The 13,740-nt window shown below is 53.7% G+C and overlaps 1 protein-coding gene across 1 annotated transcript in view; it reads right to left on the bottom strand.

The window, feature by feature from the left end:
* The window catches only part of HDAC7 (histone deacetylase 7), a 36,468-nt gene extending 31,507 nt beyond the window's left edge, over positions 1–4,961 (bottom strand). The window contains exon 1 of the mRNA XM_064369827.1: positions 4,934–4,961. Within this exon, the coding sequence (XP_064225897.1) occupies positions 4,934–4,952 (19 nt within the window). The 5' untranslated portion in view covers positions 4,953–4,961. The remainder of the gene's footprint in view (positions 1–4,933) is intronic.
* Positions 4,962–13,740: the final 8,779 nt, after the last annotated feature.

Genomic DNA, 13,740 nt, shown 5'->3' with positions numbered 1-13,740 from the left:
CTAGGATCCAGGGAATGGATGAATTGCTGAATGACTGGCTCAGCAACATGGTTCCCTGGTTGCCAACATTGACCTTTAGGGCTGACACTGAACAGTTCCAGGATTTCTCCAAAAAGGAGAAAGCAGAATGTAGCAGAAAGAACCAGATCAGGAAATAGGAAAGCCAAGACCCCAGGGGAAAGATCAGCCCCAATTAGCACCAGCCCAATTGGGTCCACGTCATCACAAAGTGTAGATATCGGCGCATACACACACAGGGGGTGCATGGGTGAGCACTAAGCCCTGGACAGGTCTTAGAAACCTTGAGTTTTCTCTTGGTCCTTCCTCTTAATGGCCCTGTCACCTTAGAAAAACCACGTATCTTCTGTGGGTCTCAGTTTCCTCAAAAGAAAATATGAAGAGGTTGGCCCAAGGCAGTGGTCTTCAAATACAGCTTTGCCCCAGAATCACCTGAAGCACCTGTTAAGATCCGGATTCCCAGGCCCCACCTCTCAGATTCTGACTAGTCAGTCTGGAATGGGCCTGAGGATATTCATTGTTTTTTTAATTTTGAGACAGAATCTCACTCTGTCGCCCAGGCTGGAGTGTGGTGGCACGATCTCAGCTCACTGCAACCTCCACCTCCTGGGCTCAAGTGATTCTCCCGCCTCTGCCTCCCAAGTAGCTGGGACTACAGGCCTGCGCCACCCCATCTGGATAAATTTGTATTTTTAGTAGAGATGGGATTTCACCTTGTTAGCCAGGCTCCTGACCTCAAGTGATCTGCCTGCTTCAGCCTCCCAAAGCCACCACGTCCAGCCAGGATCTTTTTTTGTTTTTTTTTTAAGACAGAGTCTTGCTCTGTTACCCAGGCTGGAGTGCAGTGGTGCGATTTCGGCTCACTGCAACCCTTGCCTCCTGGGTTTAAGCAGTTCTTCTCTCTCAGCCTCCCAAATAGCTGGGATTACAGGAGCACGCCACCACGCCCAGCTAATTTTTTGTATTTTTAGTAGAGATGGAGTTTCACCATGTTGGCCAGGCTTGGTCTTGAACTCGTGACCTCAGGTGATCCACTCGCCTCGGCTTCCCAAAGTGCTGGGATTACAGGTGTGAGCCACCTCGCCCGGCCCAGGATCTTTATTTTTAACAAATTCCCCAGGTGACTCTGAAGCAAATGGTCCAGGAACCCGAATTTGAGAATCCCAAATGAAATGGTGTTTTATAAGCAGACATCTGGACTTGTATTAGAAAGCCACTCCTGGCCAGGCACAGTGGCTCACACCTGTAATCCCAGCACTTTGGGAGGCCAAGGCAGGCGGATCACCTGAGGTCAGGAGTTCGAGACCAGCCTGACCAACATGGAGAAACCCCATCTCTACTAAAAATACAAAATTACCCGGACATGGTGGCACATGCCTGTAATCCCAGCTACTAGGGAGGCTGAGGCGGGAGAATCGCTTGAACCTGGCAGACGGAGGTTGCAGTGAGCCGAGATCACGCCACTGCACTTGAGCCTGGGCAATAAGAACGAAATTCCATCTCAAAAAAAAAAAAAAAAAAAAGCCACTCCTGCACAGGTGTATACTCTCCAAAAACATGTACACGTATTCTATATACCCCACACGGGGCCACAACCTGCAAAGGTGCATACCATACAGATGATGCACGTCTGTTTTATATGTGTGCATACTCCCAAAACACCCAACACAGAGCCACCACACAGAACACAAATTGCCCAGAGCCACCACATCAACATACACAGGGGTAGGGCTGGGGTACATGCACAGATACACACCGCACACCCAATGTGTGCTCACACACATCTCATGCAGACCCACACTAAACAGACACTGTCCTGAATTTATTTTGACTCTGGGAACTGGTCCAGGACCAAAGGAGCTATGCTTTGCTGATGAAAACATCCCTCCCACCTCTGCCACCCCCACCCCTGCCCCTTGCCCCAGGCAGCATGCTATCCACCTCTCCCTGGTAGGGGGAGGGAGACTGGAGGAGGGCAGTGGAGATGGGCTGGGAGGAGACAGAGGCTAGGCTAGCCCCTCAAGCTGCTCAGAGTCCTTCCTGAAGTCCAGCCCCCCTCTTTCCCTCCCTCTTCCCCTCAGAAGATGCCAAAGGGCCTCCACCCAGCCCCCAAGTCCGTGCTAACTCAGACCACTCGCCTAGATTCCCAGGCCCTGCTCCTAGGGAACCAGAAGGGTTAAGGAGGTGGCTAGTATTAGGGACTCCTCCTAATACTCAGGCCTCTAAGGAAAGGGCTGTCTGGGGGTACCTTCCTGTAGCCCTAAGGCCTGGGGCCTCCAGGGAAGGTTACCACAGAAACAGGGGGAAAATATTACAAGGAAACACAATACCCGGCAGGGTCACCTGCTGACCGGGCTTCCTGCTGGGTTGCCCACCCCCAGCTCACTGCTCTTACAGCCTCCTTCTCCAGCCTCAGCCTGGGCCTCCTCACCAAGGCTGTCCTTCCTGCCTCCCCAGGACTGGGAGAAGCAGCCTTAAGCAGAAATTCTGCCCCTCTGTGGTTCCAAACAACAACATCAGGGATGGCCCAGAGCTGAGCCCCCCACTCCTAATCCTTACCAACCCCTCCTCTCCACTACCACAGGAAAGCAAAGCTTCCTGCCCCAGAGGAAGTGCCCCATCTAGTGAACAAATCCAACACAAACGCAGGGTCCTGGGAGCCACCAGGAGGACAAATGCCCTCCCCCTAGCCCCAGGCCTTATTCAGGCCCTGCTTGCAGCAATACCCCACACCCCACTGGAGGCCCCAGTCCCAAGTCTGACTGAGGGGCAGGCCAGGGAGAGCCAAGCTGTGGAGGGAGGGACAGCAGAATGGGAACTGGCAGACTGAGAAGGCCTGGTTCTCTGCCTGGTTCTCGCCCTGCTCCGCCTGCTGTTCCCTAGCTGGGTGACCCTGGGCCTTGCTTTAGCTCATCTTCTCTCAGGCCCCTGCCAACTTCAAAATTACCAGCCCTTAATGAAAGGCCAGGAGAAAGAAGGCAAGAAAGAGGTGGGGTTCCACAAGCTTCTGTCTTCCAAGTTCTTGGACAACCATGCCCACAGCTACCAGAGGGTCCCCACTCCCTACCCCCTCACACATGCATTCTCACTTGCCCAGGGGTTTTACATCAGAATTGAGAAAGTTCCAGCTTCCATGCCCAGAAGGCACCAAGGACTAAAGCTGAGGTCCGTTATCCCTAAGCAAACTGGAGCGGGTGGATAATAGCACTGGACCTCGATTCTCTTCTCCATAGCCAACCTCTCCTGCTCTTCTCTGGGAAGTGTGCTTGGAATCGTCTCCCCATTTTATTGATGGGGAAACTGAATTTCAATGTCAAAGTGGAGTGAACAGCTTAGACATGCAAACTTCTCTGCCCCAAAACCCAGTATAAGACCCGGTGGCCACAGAGACACCCACCCAAGAAGGGACACAGAGGCCTCTGGAGAACACCATTCCAGGTGCAACACCAGGAGGCAGCTCTGAGCTTGCCTCTCAGCCTAGTCCTGCTGGGCAAGGAGGGACATCAGGGGACTAAAGGCAGAGGACCAGTCTCAATGGGTCCAATACCTGGTTCCAGTCTAGGTTCACTGGGCTGGGTACCACTCAGTAGGATACTCTGTGCCTTAGTTTCCCTCAGAAGTAACTGCAGAGGAGAAGAAAATGACTTAATAACTCATGGATAGCAGCAGCCTAGCAGCCCATGGAGTCCTGGAGGAGGAAAGGGCCGCAAAAGCGCCCCATTAGAGGGCAAGGACCTGAGTCACAGTCTCCTTCCAGCCCTATGGCTGAACAGGGGTCTTGAGGAAGGTCCCACAGGTCCAGATGCAAGTCCAGGGAACAAGCAGGCTGAGAAGTCATCTTTAGCTCCCAGCAGGGCCGCTGAGGACCGATGCCCCGTTCTCACCCTAGAAAGCGGCAGGCAGAGCTGGGCTTCAGGCAGACGTTGCCTAGGGGAGTGGGCAGGGAGTGTTGGCAGCAAGACAGCCAGTGTCCAGATTCAGGGGGAGGCCTTTGGGTGTGCGGGACAGCCAGCGGGGAGGAAGAGTGAGGAGCAGCCGTGGCTGGGGAGGTCAGACCCAAAGGGGCGGCCACAGCGGGAAGCAATGGGGATGGGGTCATCGGTGCCCTGCAGGCCACAGAGGGCTCTCTCCCAGCCCACAGGCCTACAAACTCTGGTCGCCTGCTCTCACACTCCCCAACACCAACAGACCCCAGGGTCCACATCCTACCCCCCCACCCCTCACACACCCTGCGGCGCCCCTCTTCCCGCGCCTCTGCTAGCATTGCCCTCCACAGCTCACTAGGGCACAGGTGTCTCTTTACCCTGATGGGAGAGCAAGGACGGGGGACGATCCTCGGAGAAACCTCCCAGCCAGAGATCCCTCCAAGGGACCTCTTTCCCCGCCGAAGGATCTGAATAGGGCCCTGACCGGCACCACAGGACGGGGGCGCTGATGTCCAGCCCCACAAAGCCCAGCCCCAACTCAGTGGGTCCTGCCCTTTGCCCTCGCGCTTCCAAACCTTCCGCCCGGAGCACCGCCCCCTCGCCAGGCCACCGCGGCCGTCCCTCCCTCCCCGGTCCCTGGGCTCGTCCTCCCCGGGAACGGGGGTGATGGGATGCCGGGCCCGCGCACCAGCGGCCAGGGCCTCCAACTCCCTCCCTCGGGCCTGTCGCTGCCCCGGGGCGGGCGGATGCGGGCGCCCCGCGGGAGGCCCGAGCCCTCTGGCCCCCGGAACCAGCTCCGACCCGGAGCCTGCCAGAGCCCGGAGGAGCCGGGCGGGACGGGCGCGGTCCAGGGGCTCACGCCGGGCTGGGCCCGCGGGGCCGGCTGGAGCCCGAGCCGGAGCCGGAGCCGGGGCCGGAGGCCGAGCCTGGGCGGGCGGCGCTGGGTGCTGCGCGCAGGGCGGGGCGGGGAGCGGCCGCCCAGTACTCACCAGCGCTGGGGCTGTGCATCCAGGGGCCGGGGCCCTCAGAGCGGGGGGCTCATGGCGGGGCGGGGGGCTGGGGCGCTGGCCTCACATCCCCCCAGTCGCCGGAGGCTGCAGAGCGACTGTGAGACGGCGAGAGGAAGGGAGGGGGCCGGGAGGGGGAGGGCCCTGGCAGCCCGGCCGGCCGGGTAGGATGACAATGGAAGGAAATGCTTTATCTGAGTCTGAGAGCGGGCCAAGGGGGAGGGGAGGGAGGGGGCAGGCGCTCGCGGCCCTGGGACACACCACCCCGGCAGACACTGCACCGCGCGGCAAACAGGCGGGCCGCAGACACCGCGAGCGGCCGGATCGCGGCGGGGCGCGGCGCACGGCCCGGGAGGCAGCGCCGAACCCGGAACGCCGGCCGTGGCTCCGAGCCCGAGCCGCCGCGAGGCGCTCCGAGCCGCTCACAATTCCCGGAAACCCAGCTACCTGGGCGCACGCACCCTCGCATACACAGCGTACACGAGCTCGCATCCATGTTTACACGGGGCAGAATCATTCACACAGCACACACTGGGGCTTCGGGGTGAACCCAGTGCACACACTACATACCCGTACAGCCCACAAGCACGCAGCCATCACACGCGGGCACAGTGGGACACGCGTGGAGTCCCATGCCCCATGCAAGGAATCCCAGACGTACACCCCCCACCACCCACCCACACACACATAAGCACGACTTGCCTCAGGAAAGTTCCAGGATCTGATTTGAATCAGTGCCCAGCCCTCCCCCACTGGCACCCCCCCACACACACCATGCCTGCTGAGGGGAACGGAAGGGTCCAGCCTGTTCCTATTAAAAGAAAAAGGGTGTGGGGGTGGTGCGGATTTGAAAGTTTTCTTTTTTTAAAGAAATTTCTCAAGGGATTTCCTTCCCTCCTCTCCTCTTCCTCTCTTCCTCCCATTCCTCTCCCTCCACAACCCCCCTCTTTCCCCCTCCCGGTCCCTATGAGTCAAACTTCAGCAATGTGCCCAGTGTCCCCCAGTGCATTACAGCGGATCACAGAAATGTTCCAGTCTGTGAGTCGGAATGCAGCCGCCTCCAGCCCTCCCTCAGCTAATAAACTCAGCTCGGGCCGACTTTAGGCACTGGCCCTCCCTGCCTCTTCCCTCCAGCCCCGCTTTTAGCTGGAGAGAAGTTCAGATTCAGGGGTCGGGGCTGAGGACCTCGCCATTGTGCTTCCTGGCCTAGCCGGTCAGCCATGTCTGCCTCCAGCAATCTGGAACTGCCCCTAGGGAGGGGAAAGTTCTACCACCCAGGAACACGGGGCTCCCTGCTGTGTGAGGCGCCACCACCTCAAAGCAGGGAGCGGCTTCCTCTGACCCCATCCTAACTCCTGCAATCCTAAGAAACCCCAAGAATCCAGAGAAAAAGAAACTGAGGCAGCCCCAGAGGCGGAGTCGTGTGTGACTGGAAGCAAGAGCCCACAGTGGCCTAGGAGAGCTTGGTCATGCTGGTGGTGAACTTCAAACCATAGATTCTGTTCCCTCAGGCACAGCTCGGGACTCACTATCTGTTGCTACGGGCATATTCAGCATGGGACTTCTTACTTCAGTCCTTCCCTTGTCCCAGTACTCCCTCAGCAGGCAGATCCAGCCCCTCTGCACTTGTTAACTTATCCTCCCAAACTCCTTTCCTGGCATTCAAGCCCTCCTACAAGCTGGCACCACACTCCACGCACATCCCTGCTTGGTGCCTTCTGGTACTTAGGGCTCAGTAGTGTTAGTCGCTGTTATTACTATCATTATTTCCACCAGACTGGGCTGCTAGCTGCTTCCCATCATGGCCTCATGCGTCCCCACTCCCTTGCCTTCTCATCATGTTCCCTCCAAAATAAATGTATTCCCCAGCCCCTTTCTCCTTCTGTTGAAATCTTTCCAGTCCTCAAGACCCACAGGCTGTACCACTTTCTTTGGGCGGCTTTCCGGGATTCCCACAGCCAAGAGGGCTTCTTCCCTGAACTGTGTGGTCTTTATACACTGGCCTTCACCCACCTAGTCTACTTGTCTCAACTCTCTTCCTTCCAACAGCATTCAAGAGTGGATATCCCTAAGTCCAGCTACTGCCTCAGTCGTGGGTGCATTTCTTGTAGTGCCTTGCACAGAATTCAAACTTGATGTGAGTTATTTGTTGAATTGGGACAGATGTTCATGACTTTCAAGAACCTTCTCCAGCTGGACACCTACAATACATTCTTTGACCCCATGACTACCCACGCTGACTCTCCAGGACACATGAGGTGTGTCATCCCCAGCCCTCAATTCCAAGCCAGATTACCCTCCTTCCAAATGCCGCTTTGGTGTCCACAGACCAGAAAAACTGCTTGGTTACTGCAGACCCCCAGCCACACCCCTGCTATCTCCCTCGTCTAGGTCCACAATTGCTCCCCACCCCCAACACACACATACCCGTAGCTCTTCTGTAGCTATTTCTGTACTAAAGCCAGGCCCTTTTATGCTCATTTCTACTGTGTGCATTGTGTATGCATTTATTTGTGAGTCTTCGTTCTCTTTTTAACCTCGTCACTGAGTTTTCAGTGATCTGAATAAAGAGGCTGTCTCCCTGCCTGTCTGTCCACACAGTGCCCAACATGTGGCTTTCTACACGCACCAGGACTCACTGCTTCCAACATAGAGTCCGAGGGAAAGACAGCATGTGCAGCCTGCATCTGGGAAAGCTGGACTATGTCTCTCCTTCCCCTGCCAGATTCAGTTACCAGACCCCGCATCATGGCAAAGTCCTAAGCTCGTTTCTAAATCACATGTGGCCTACCAGGATAAATTAGAGAGCCTCCAAGAACCTTAGAGACATGAGACAGAGAAATGCAAGCTACCTCTGTCTCTTCTAGCCTGGTTACCACGGGGAGCATTTTTTTAAAAGGCTCTTGAGTCCAGGTCTCTCATAGCTTGCTCAGCTCAACACCTAGCAGAAGAGACTGGCCCCAAAGGACCTGCCTTGGCTTCCTGAGCCTTCCCTAGAGTCTCTGGCCAGCACAAAGCTGAGGGCACCCTATCTGCTTCCCTTTGGGGCTCTGGGCCTACTTGATCTCTTTCTCCTTCTCTCCTTCTTTCCTTAGTTAGCTACTGTTTACCGTTTGCCGTATAGCAGTCCTTGCTATCCCCTGGATAAACATTAGATCATTTATTCTTAACAATAATCCTTGTTATGCTCATGAGTAAAGCATGGCCTTTATGGTTAAGAAACCTGACCAAAGTTTCACAACTAGTAAGTAACAGGGTCATTCACTCATTCAACAAATATTATTGGGTCCCTACTCTATACCAGGATTTAAAGCCCCAGAAAGTTATCCAAACTTTCTGATATCCTCCGTTCTCAACTTTCTGGATGTGGGGGCCACAATTCCTCTCCCAGCCTGTGCTTATCACACACACTTCCCTCAAAGCCAACCAGAAAGTGCTCCTTCCCCAAGGCCTCAGTGAGATCTCAGTGGCCACCCATTGCATTGGGTTCCTTTGGATCTTGCATATCAGTTTCTGGATCTGGAGTCAAATGCCAATTCATAGGGTCTGGGACTTGCAGATTAGTAGGGGAGATTAGGTCCCCAACTCCAAATAAAGGGTTTCATGGGACCAGACATAAGATATAAGAAGTAGAAAAGGAAAGAAGGAAGGAAGGAAGAAAAGAAGGGAGGGAGGAAAGGTGGGAGGGAGGAAGGACTGGAAGAAAAAGAAGTAATGAAAGATAATTTAGGATTTATTGAGCATGTTCTACATATCGCTTGCTATTCAAAGTCCTTTGGCCGAAATCTCATTATTATCCCCATTTTTTTAATGAGCAAAGTAAAACTCAGAAAGACAAAATGATCTGCCCAAGGTCACAGAGCCAGTAAGTTACTTAATCCCACGTATGTCTGATTCAGAGCCTGTGCAATTTCCTAGCGGATCAAAACAATGAAGAAGCTGTTGCCAGGGTCTCCTGTTCCAGTGTAGCCTGCCTCCTTTATTGATATGCATGTCATTCCAGACGCCAAGTTTCTGACCCCAGCCACGTGGTCTCGTCCTTGTTTCCCACCTTTCTCTGTTGCCCTGCACATGCAGAATCAGAAGAGCTGTATATGTATTCTGTATTCTGGGTAGGGTTGGGGGGTGTGGCTTTGGGGTACAGGCAGGCAGACCCCTATCTAGGATTTCAGGGTCTGAGGGAAGAGGTGCCAAATCCTTCTGGGCCAGTGTTGGATGGCTAGATCAAGAAGAGGCTGCAGCGTGGCTACAAGTTCCAGGGGCTCAGGTTGGGAGAGTCAATGGCCTCAGGGACTGGGGCAGGTGAAGAGAAGTAAGCCAGTCCCTTCCGCATACCCCCACCTCCCTACAGAGTCAACAAAGGTGATGTGGTTTCCCCTGTGGTCTGTTGCCCTAGACACCTGCAGTTCTGAATATACGCATATGTGTCTATGTGCCAACTGTGTGGTGGGGGACACAAGGAGAAAGCACTGGGACAGGATGGGGAGGGGCAGGAAGCCAGACAGTCTCCTCAAGCCCAAGACAAAGAAGGTACCACGAGTGCAAAAGATGGCAATGGTCACCACCTTGACTATGCCAGGTCCTCAGCCGGGAGCATCAGGAGAGAGCTGGAAAGGAGACATTGTGGGGGTCAGAAGACATTGTGGGGGTCAGGAGCCCGGGCCGGGAGTCAGGGAACTTGAGTTTTAGGCCCAGCTCTGCCATTCACTTCCTGGGTCACACCTTGCTAAGTCTCAGTTTCCTGCTTTGTAAATAGCAATATCTTGGCTACTTACCTCACAGGGCTGGTCTGAAATCAGATGAATAATACATGAAAAGATTTGTACCACTATGAGTTTTAGAATTATTGTCCTGATGGCCTAACAAATATTACAATTGCTTACTTCAGCTCCTGGATACACAACACACCCATAGTGTGGAGATAAGAACATTAAAAACAAAAACGAAGCCCCTGCCCTTCTATTGGCCACAGAGCGTTGAGGAAACAAAACGAACACATAAAATACTTGAAAGCCTCTTGCAACGCCAGCTATTTAAAAAATCTCACTGTGTGATCTTGGCCAAGTCACAACCACCCGGGCCTCAGTTTTCTCATCTATCGAATGAGGAAGCTGCTTTGAATCATCTCTATTTATTTTTCTGAGTCTAAAGCAGTTTTCTGATTCTGTTATTCCAAGTGCAAATGAGTGTGTCACACAGATTGAAGACCGGAGCACATCAGGGCAGAGCACAGCCTGAATGAAGCTAGCAAGTGTCGGTCAAACTGGGTTTTGAAAGAGCCCAGAGATGTCAATCAGCGTGGGGAGAGAAGAAGGGGTGACATTCCAGGTAGGGAGAATGGCATGTGCAAGGGCGAGGCAAGGAAGCAGAGGGTGGCAAACAGATTAGCCAGGCTCAGGAATGAGGTTGGCAGGATTGGAGGGGCTGGGGAGGAAGTCAGGAAAGGAAAAGTAGAAGGGGGCAGGCCCCAGGGCTGAGTGGCTAAGACGTGAAAGTGGGGGAGGAATATGGGTGGGGAGAGACTCTCTCAGCCCCAGAGTTCGGTGCCAAAGCCTGTGGAGCCAAACTCCACCCAAGAGAGAGGGAAAGCAAGATCCCCTTGCCAAGAGGCCCCACCCACCAGGGAAGGCCCTTCCCCTCCTACCCTCCTCTCTCAGCTTCACGCCCAGCCCTGAGGTAAGCAAGGCCCCCCTTAGTCCAGAACCTTGTCCGTGGCAGAAACATACAGATGAGCAGCCACCACATCCTTCTGTAACAATAATGGCAGCAGCAAAATAATAATGATAGTGATGAAATAAACTACCCATCACCTGCTCGCTGATAAAGCCCCTCAGCAGCAAAACCTCATGATGTACCCATTCCATTTACTAGAATATTTGCTCCCAAAGACTGCAAGTGTTTTTTTTCTTCTTTTTTTTTTTTAAGACGGGGTTTCACCATGTTGGTCAGGCTAGTCTTGAACTCCCGACCTCAGGTGATCCACCTGCCTTGGCCTCCAAAGTGCTTGGATTACAGGCGTCTGCCACCAGGCCCGGCTGACTTCAAGTGTTTTATAAGATTATCTAGTCTCTAGGATCCCCTAAACCTGACACTATATCAAAATCACTTAGGCTGGGCACTGTGGCTCACACCTGTAATCCCAGCACTTTGGGAGGCCGAGGCAGGTGGATCATCTGAGGTCAGGAGCTCGAGACCAGCCTGGCCAGCATAGGGAAATCCCATCTCTACTAAAAATACAAAAATTAGCCGGGCGTGGTGGCACATGCCAGTAATCCCAGTTACGAGGGAGGTCGAGGCAGGAGAATCACTTGAACCCAGGAGGCAGAGTTGCAGAGCCGAGACCGCGCCATGCACTGCAGCCTGGGTGACATAGCGAGACTTTGTTTAAAAACAAAACAAACAAACAAAACCACTTAAGATAACCTGTGAAAAAAAGATTCCTGGGTCCCATCAAAGACCCCGTCAGACTCTGAGGAGGCTGGATAGTGCCCAGGAACCTGCAGCACCACAGGTAATTCTAAAGTGTGGTTAAGTTTGGGACTTCCTGGTCTAATGCAAACCATTTTACAGACGAGGAAATGGAGGACATGAGGAGGATGTAACTTGCCAGAGATGACATGGTTAATCAGGGCTGGGGCAGGCTGAGAATTCAGGCCCCCGGGCTTCTAGGTCAGTGTTCCTTCCACAGCCCGTGCTGCCCAGCCCGGAGATGCCTGTGCCAGCGGAGATTATGGTCAGGGAGGCAGCCACTGGGCCATACTCTAATCATGAGTGAGAAGAAATTTGTCTGAGTTGCAAAATGCCTTTCTGCAGCCAGCTCACTATTACTTGCTCCAGTGGGCCCCTGCAGGGATGCTGTGGTCCTCCCCCTGGCAGGCTTGGGCTTCAGCCTTGCCATATGCTCCAGCACAACCCTCTGGTTGCCCCAGAGGCTGTATTGGCTGGCGGGCAGGATCCCACTTTACTACAAATCCCAATGCTTCCTCTTTGGAGGCACATACCTCTGACTCCAGAATCTCCGGGAGAGACCCCTAAGAAGGTCTTGGCCTGAAGACACTCTTTTAGAGTGGGTTTGGATTATGCGCATGTGAGTCAGGAGACTAGAAGCAGGAGAGAGAGCAATGAGCTGAGGGTGGCTAAGTTGGGAGGTGAGCAAGGGTGTCCTGGCTAAGACCTTGAAAAACTCCACCCGTGATGATCACCATTATACTCCTCTTCATCAACACACATTTGTTGAGCATCTACTCTGTGCCAGGCACCATGCCAGGCTCTCAGGCACAGAGGCAAACAAACAAAAAAGCCACAGTCCCTATCACTGAGGAATTCATCACCTCCTGGGGAGCAGGATACAGTCTAAGAACAGAACCTGGTGTGGAGAAAACTGTCAGGTGAGGGACTCGAATAACACATGCTGCAAAGGAGAGGGTGGGTTCAGAGTCACCAGAGATCCAAGTTGGGAGAGACCTAATGAATCCTGGGATGACTGTGGGTGGGGAAGATGGTTCTGCCCTCACCTGCTGCTCTCCTCTGCTCAGGGTCTAAGGAAACCCAGAACAGTGATTCTAGAAGTCTCTGCCTCATCAGATCCCTCACTCCAGCTTGGCCTAAATGGCTAGGAATGGGAAGAAAGAGGAGGCAGAGACAATGTGCAAACATTTCCCTTGGGCAGGCCCTGAGACCTGGGCTCCAGGGCTCCCTGCACTGAGCTTTTAAGGTAATCATTTAGGCCGGCATGGTGGCTCACACCTGTAAACCCAGCACTTTGGGAGGCCGAGGCAGGCAGATCACCTGAGGTCAGGAGTTTGAGACCAACCCAGCCAACATGGTGAAACCCCGTCTCTACTAAAAACACAAAAATTAGCCAGGCATGGTGGTGGGTGCCTGTAATCCCAGCTACTCAGGAGGCTGAGGCAGAATTGCTTGAATCCAGGAGGTGGAGGTTGCAGTGAGCTGAGATCCTGCCACTGCACTCCAGCCTGGGCGACAGAGCAAGGCTCCACTTCAAAAAGAAGAAAAGAAGAGATCATTTAAAAGCACCTAGAGGAATGGACAGAGTGAGGAGGTGTTGTACTGTGGTTAAGAGCAAGGATTTAGTGTCCAGCTGCTTGGGCTGGAGCTTGTTGCTTCCCCATTGCTTGACCTAAGGTATATTATTTAACCCTAAGGAGGCTTGGTTTCCCATCTGCAGATTAGGGTGCCTGCCGTGTTAGGGTTGTTGGGAGGACTGATGAGCTCAGGACATGAAGTACTTACTACGGCACCTGATACACACTGGGCTGTTAGGGACAGAGCTCCAATGCTCACATCAGTAATAGAAGAAAGACAGTGTCCCATCTCTTCTGTCTCCCTAAGTCTGTTTTCCTTTATAATTTGAGGTCTCAAAGTGAGTACTCAGCTGATTTATGCAAATGAATCCAATAGGGCTATCATCCAACTGACCTTTCCAGGGTGTATAGGGTAGCTTGGCCAGGCTATAGAAATGGAAAAAAGGAGCAACCTTCCTGATCCTCCTGAAATCCTTACGTGTTGTCTTGAAGTTGAGGGGAATGTCACAGGGACTGCAGAAAGGGCCTGGCCTCCCCTCCCTAAACACTGCACATCTGGAGTGATCTGCCCAGCTGGCTGCATCCCTGGGGCAATGGCCACAGCTGTTATTTGAGGGAGGAGATATCCAGCTCCTTAGCCAGGGCCTGGGGGTGGGGTGGGGCTATAAATAACAAAGAAGACCAGGGGGGCAAAGTTGACCTTTGGGGGACAGGAGTTGGTGACTTCCCCCTCCTTGCTTGGGT

The sequence above is a fragment of the Aotus nancymaae genome, unplaced genomic scaffold, assembly GCF_030222135.1.
Source record: "Aotus nancymaae isolate 86718 unplaced genomic scaffold, 86718_ANA_hifiasm-v0.15.2.pri h1tg000092l, whole genome shotgun sequence".
Taxonomy (NCBI): Eukaryota; Metazoa; Chordata; class Mammalia; order Primates; family Aotidae; genus Aotus; species Aotus nancymaae.
This window is presented reverse-complemented; position numbering and strand designations above follow the sequence as displayed.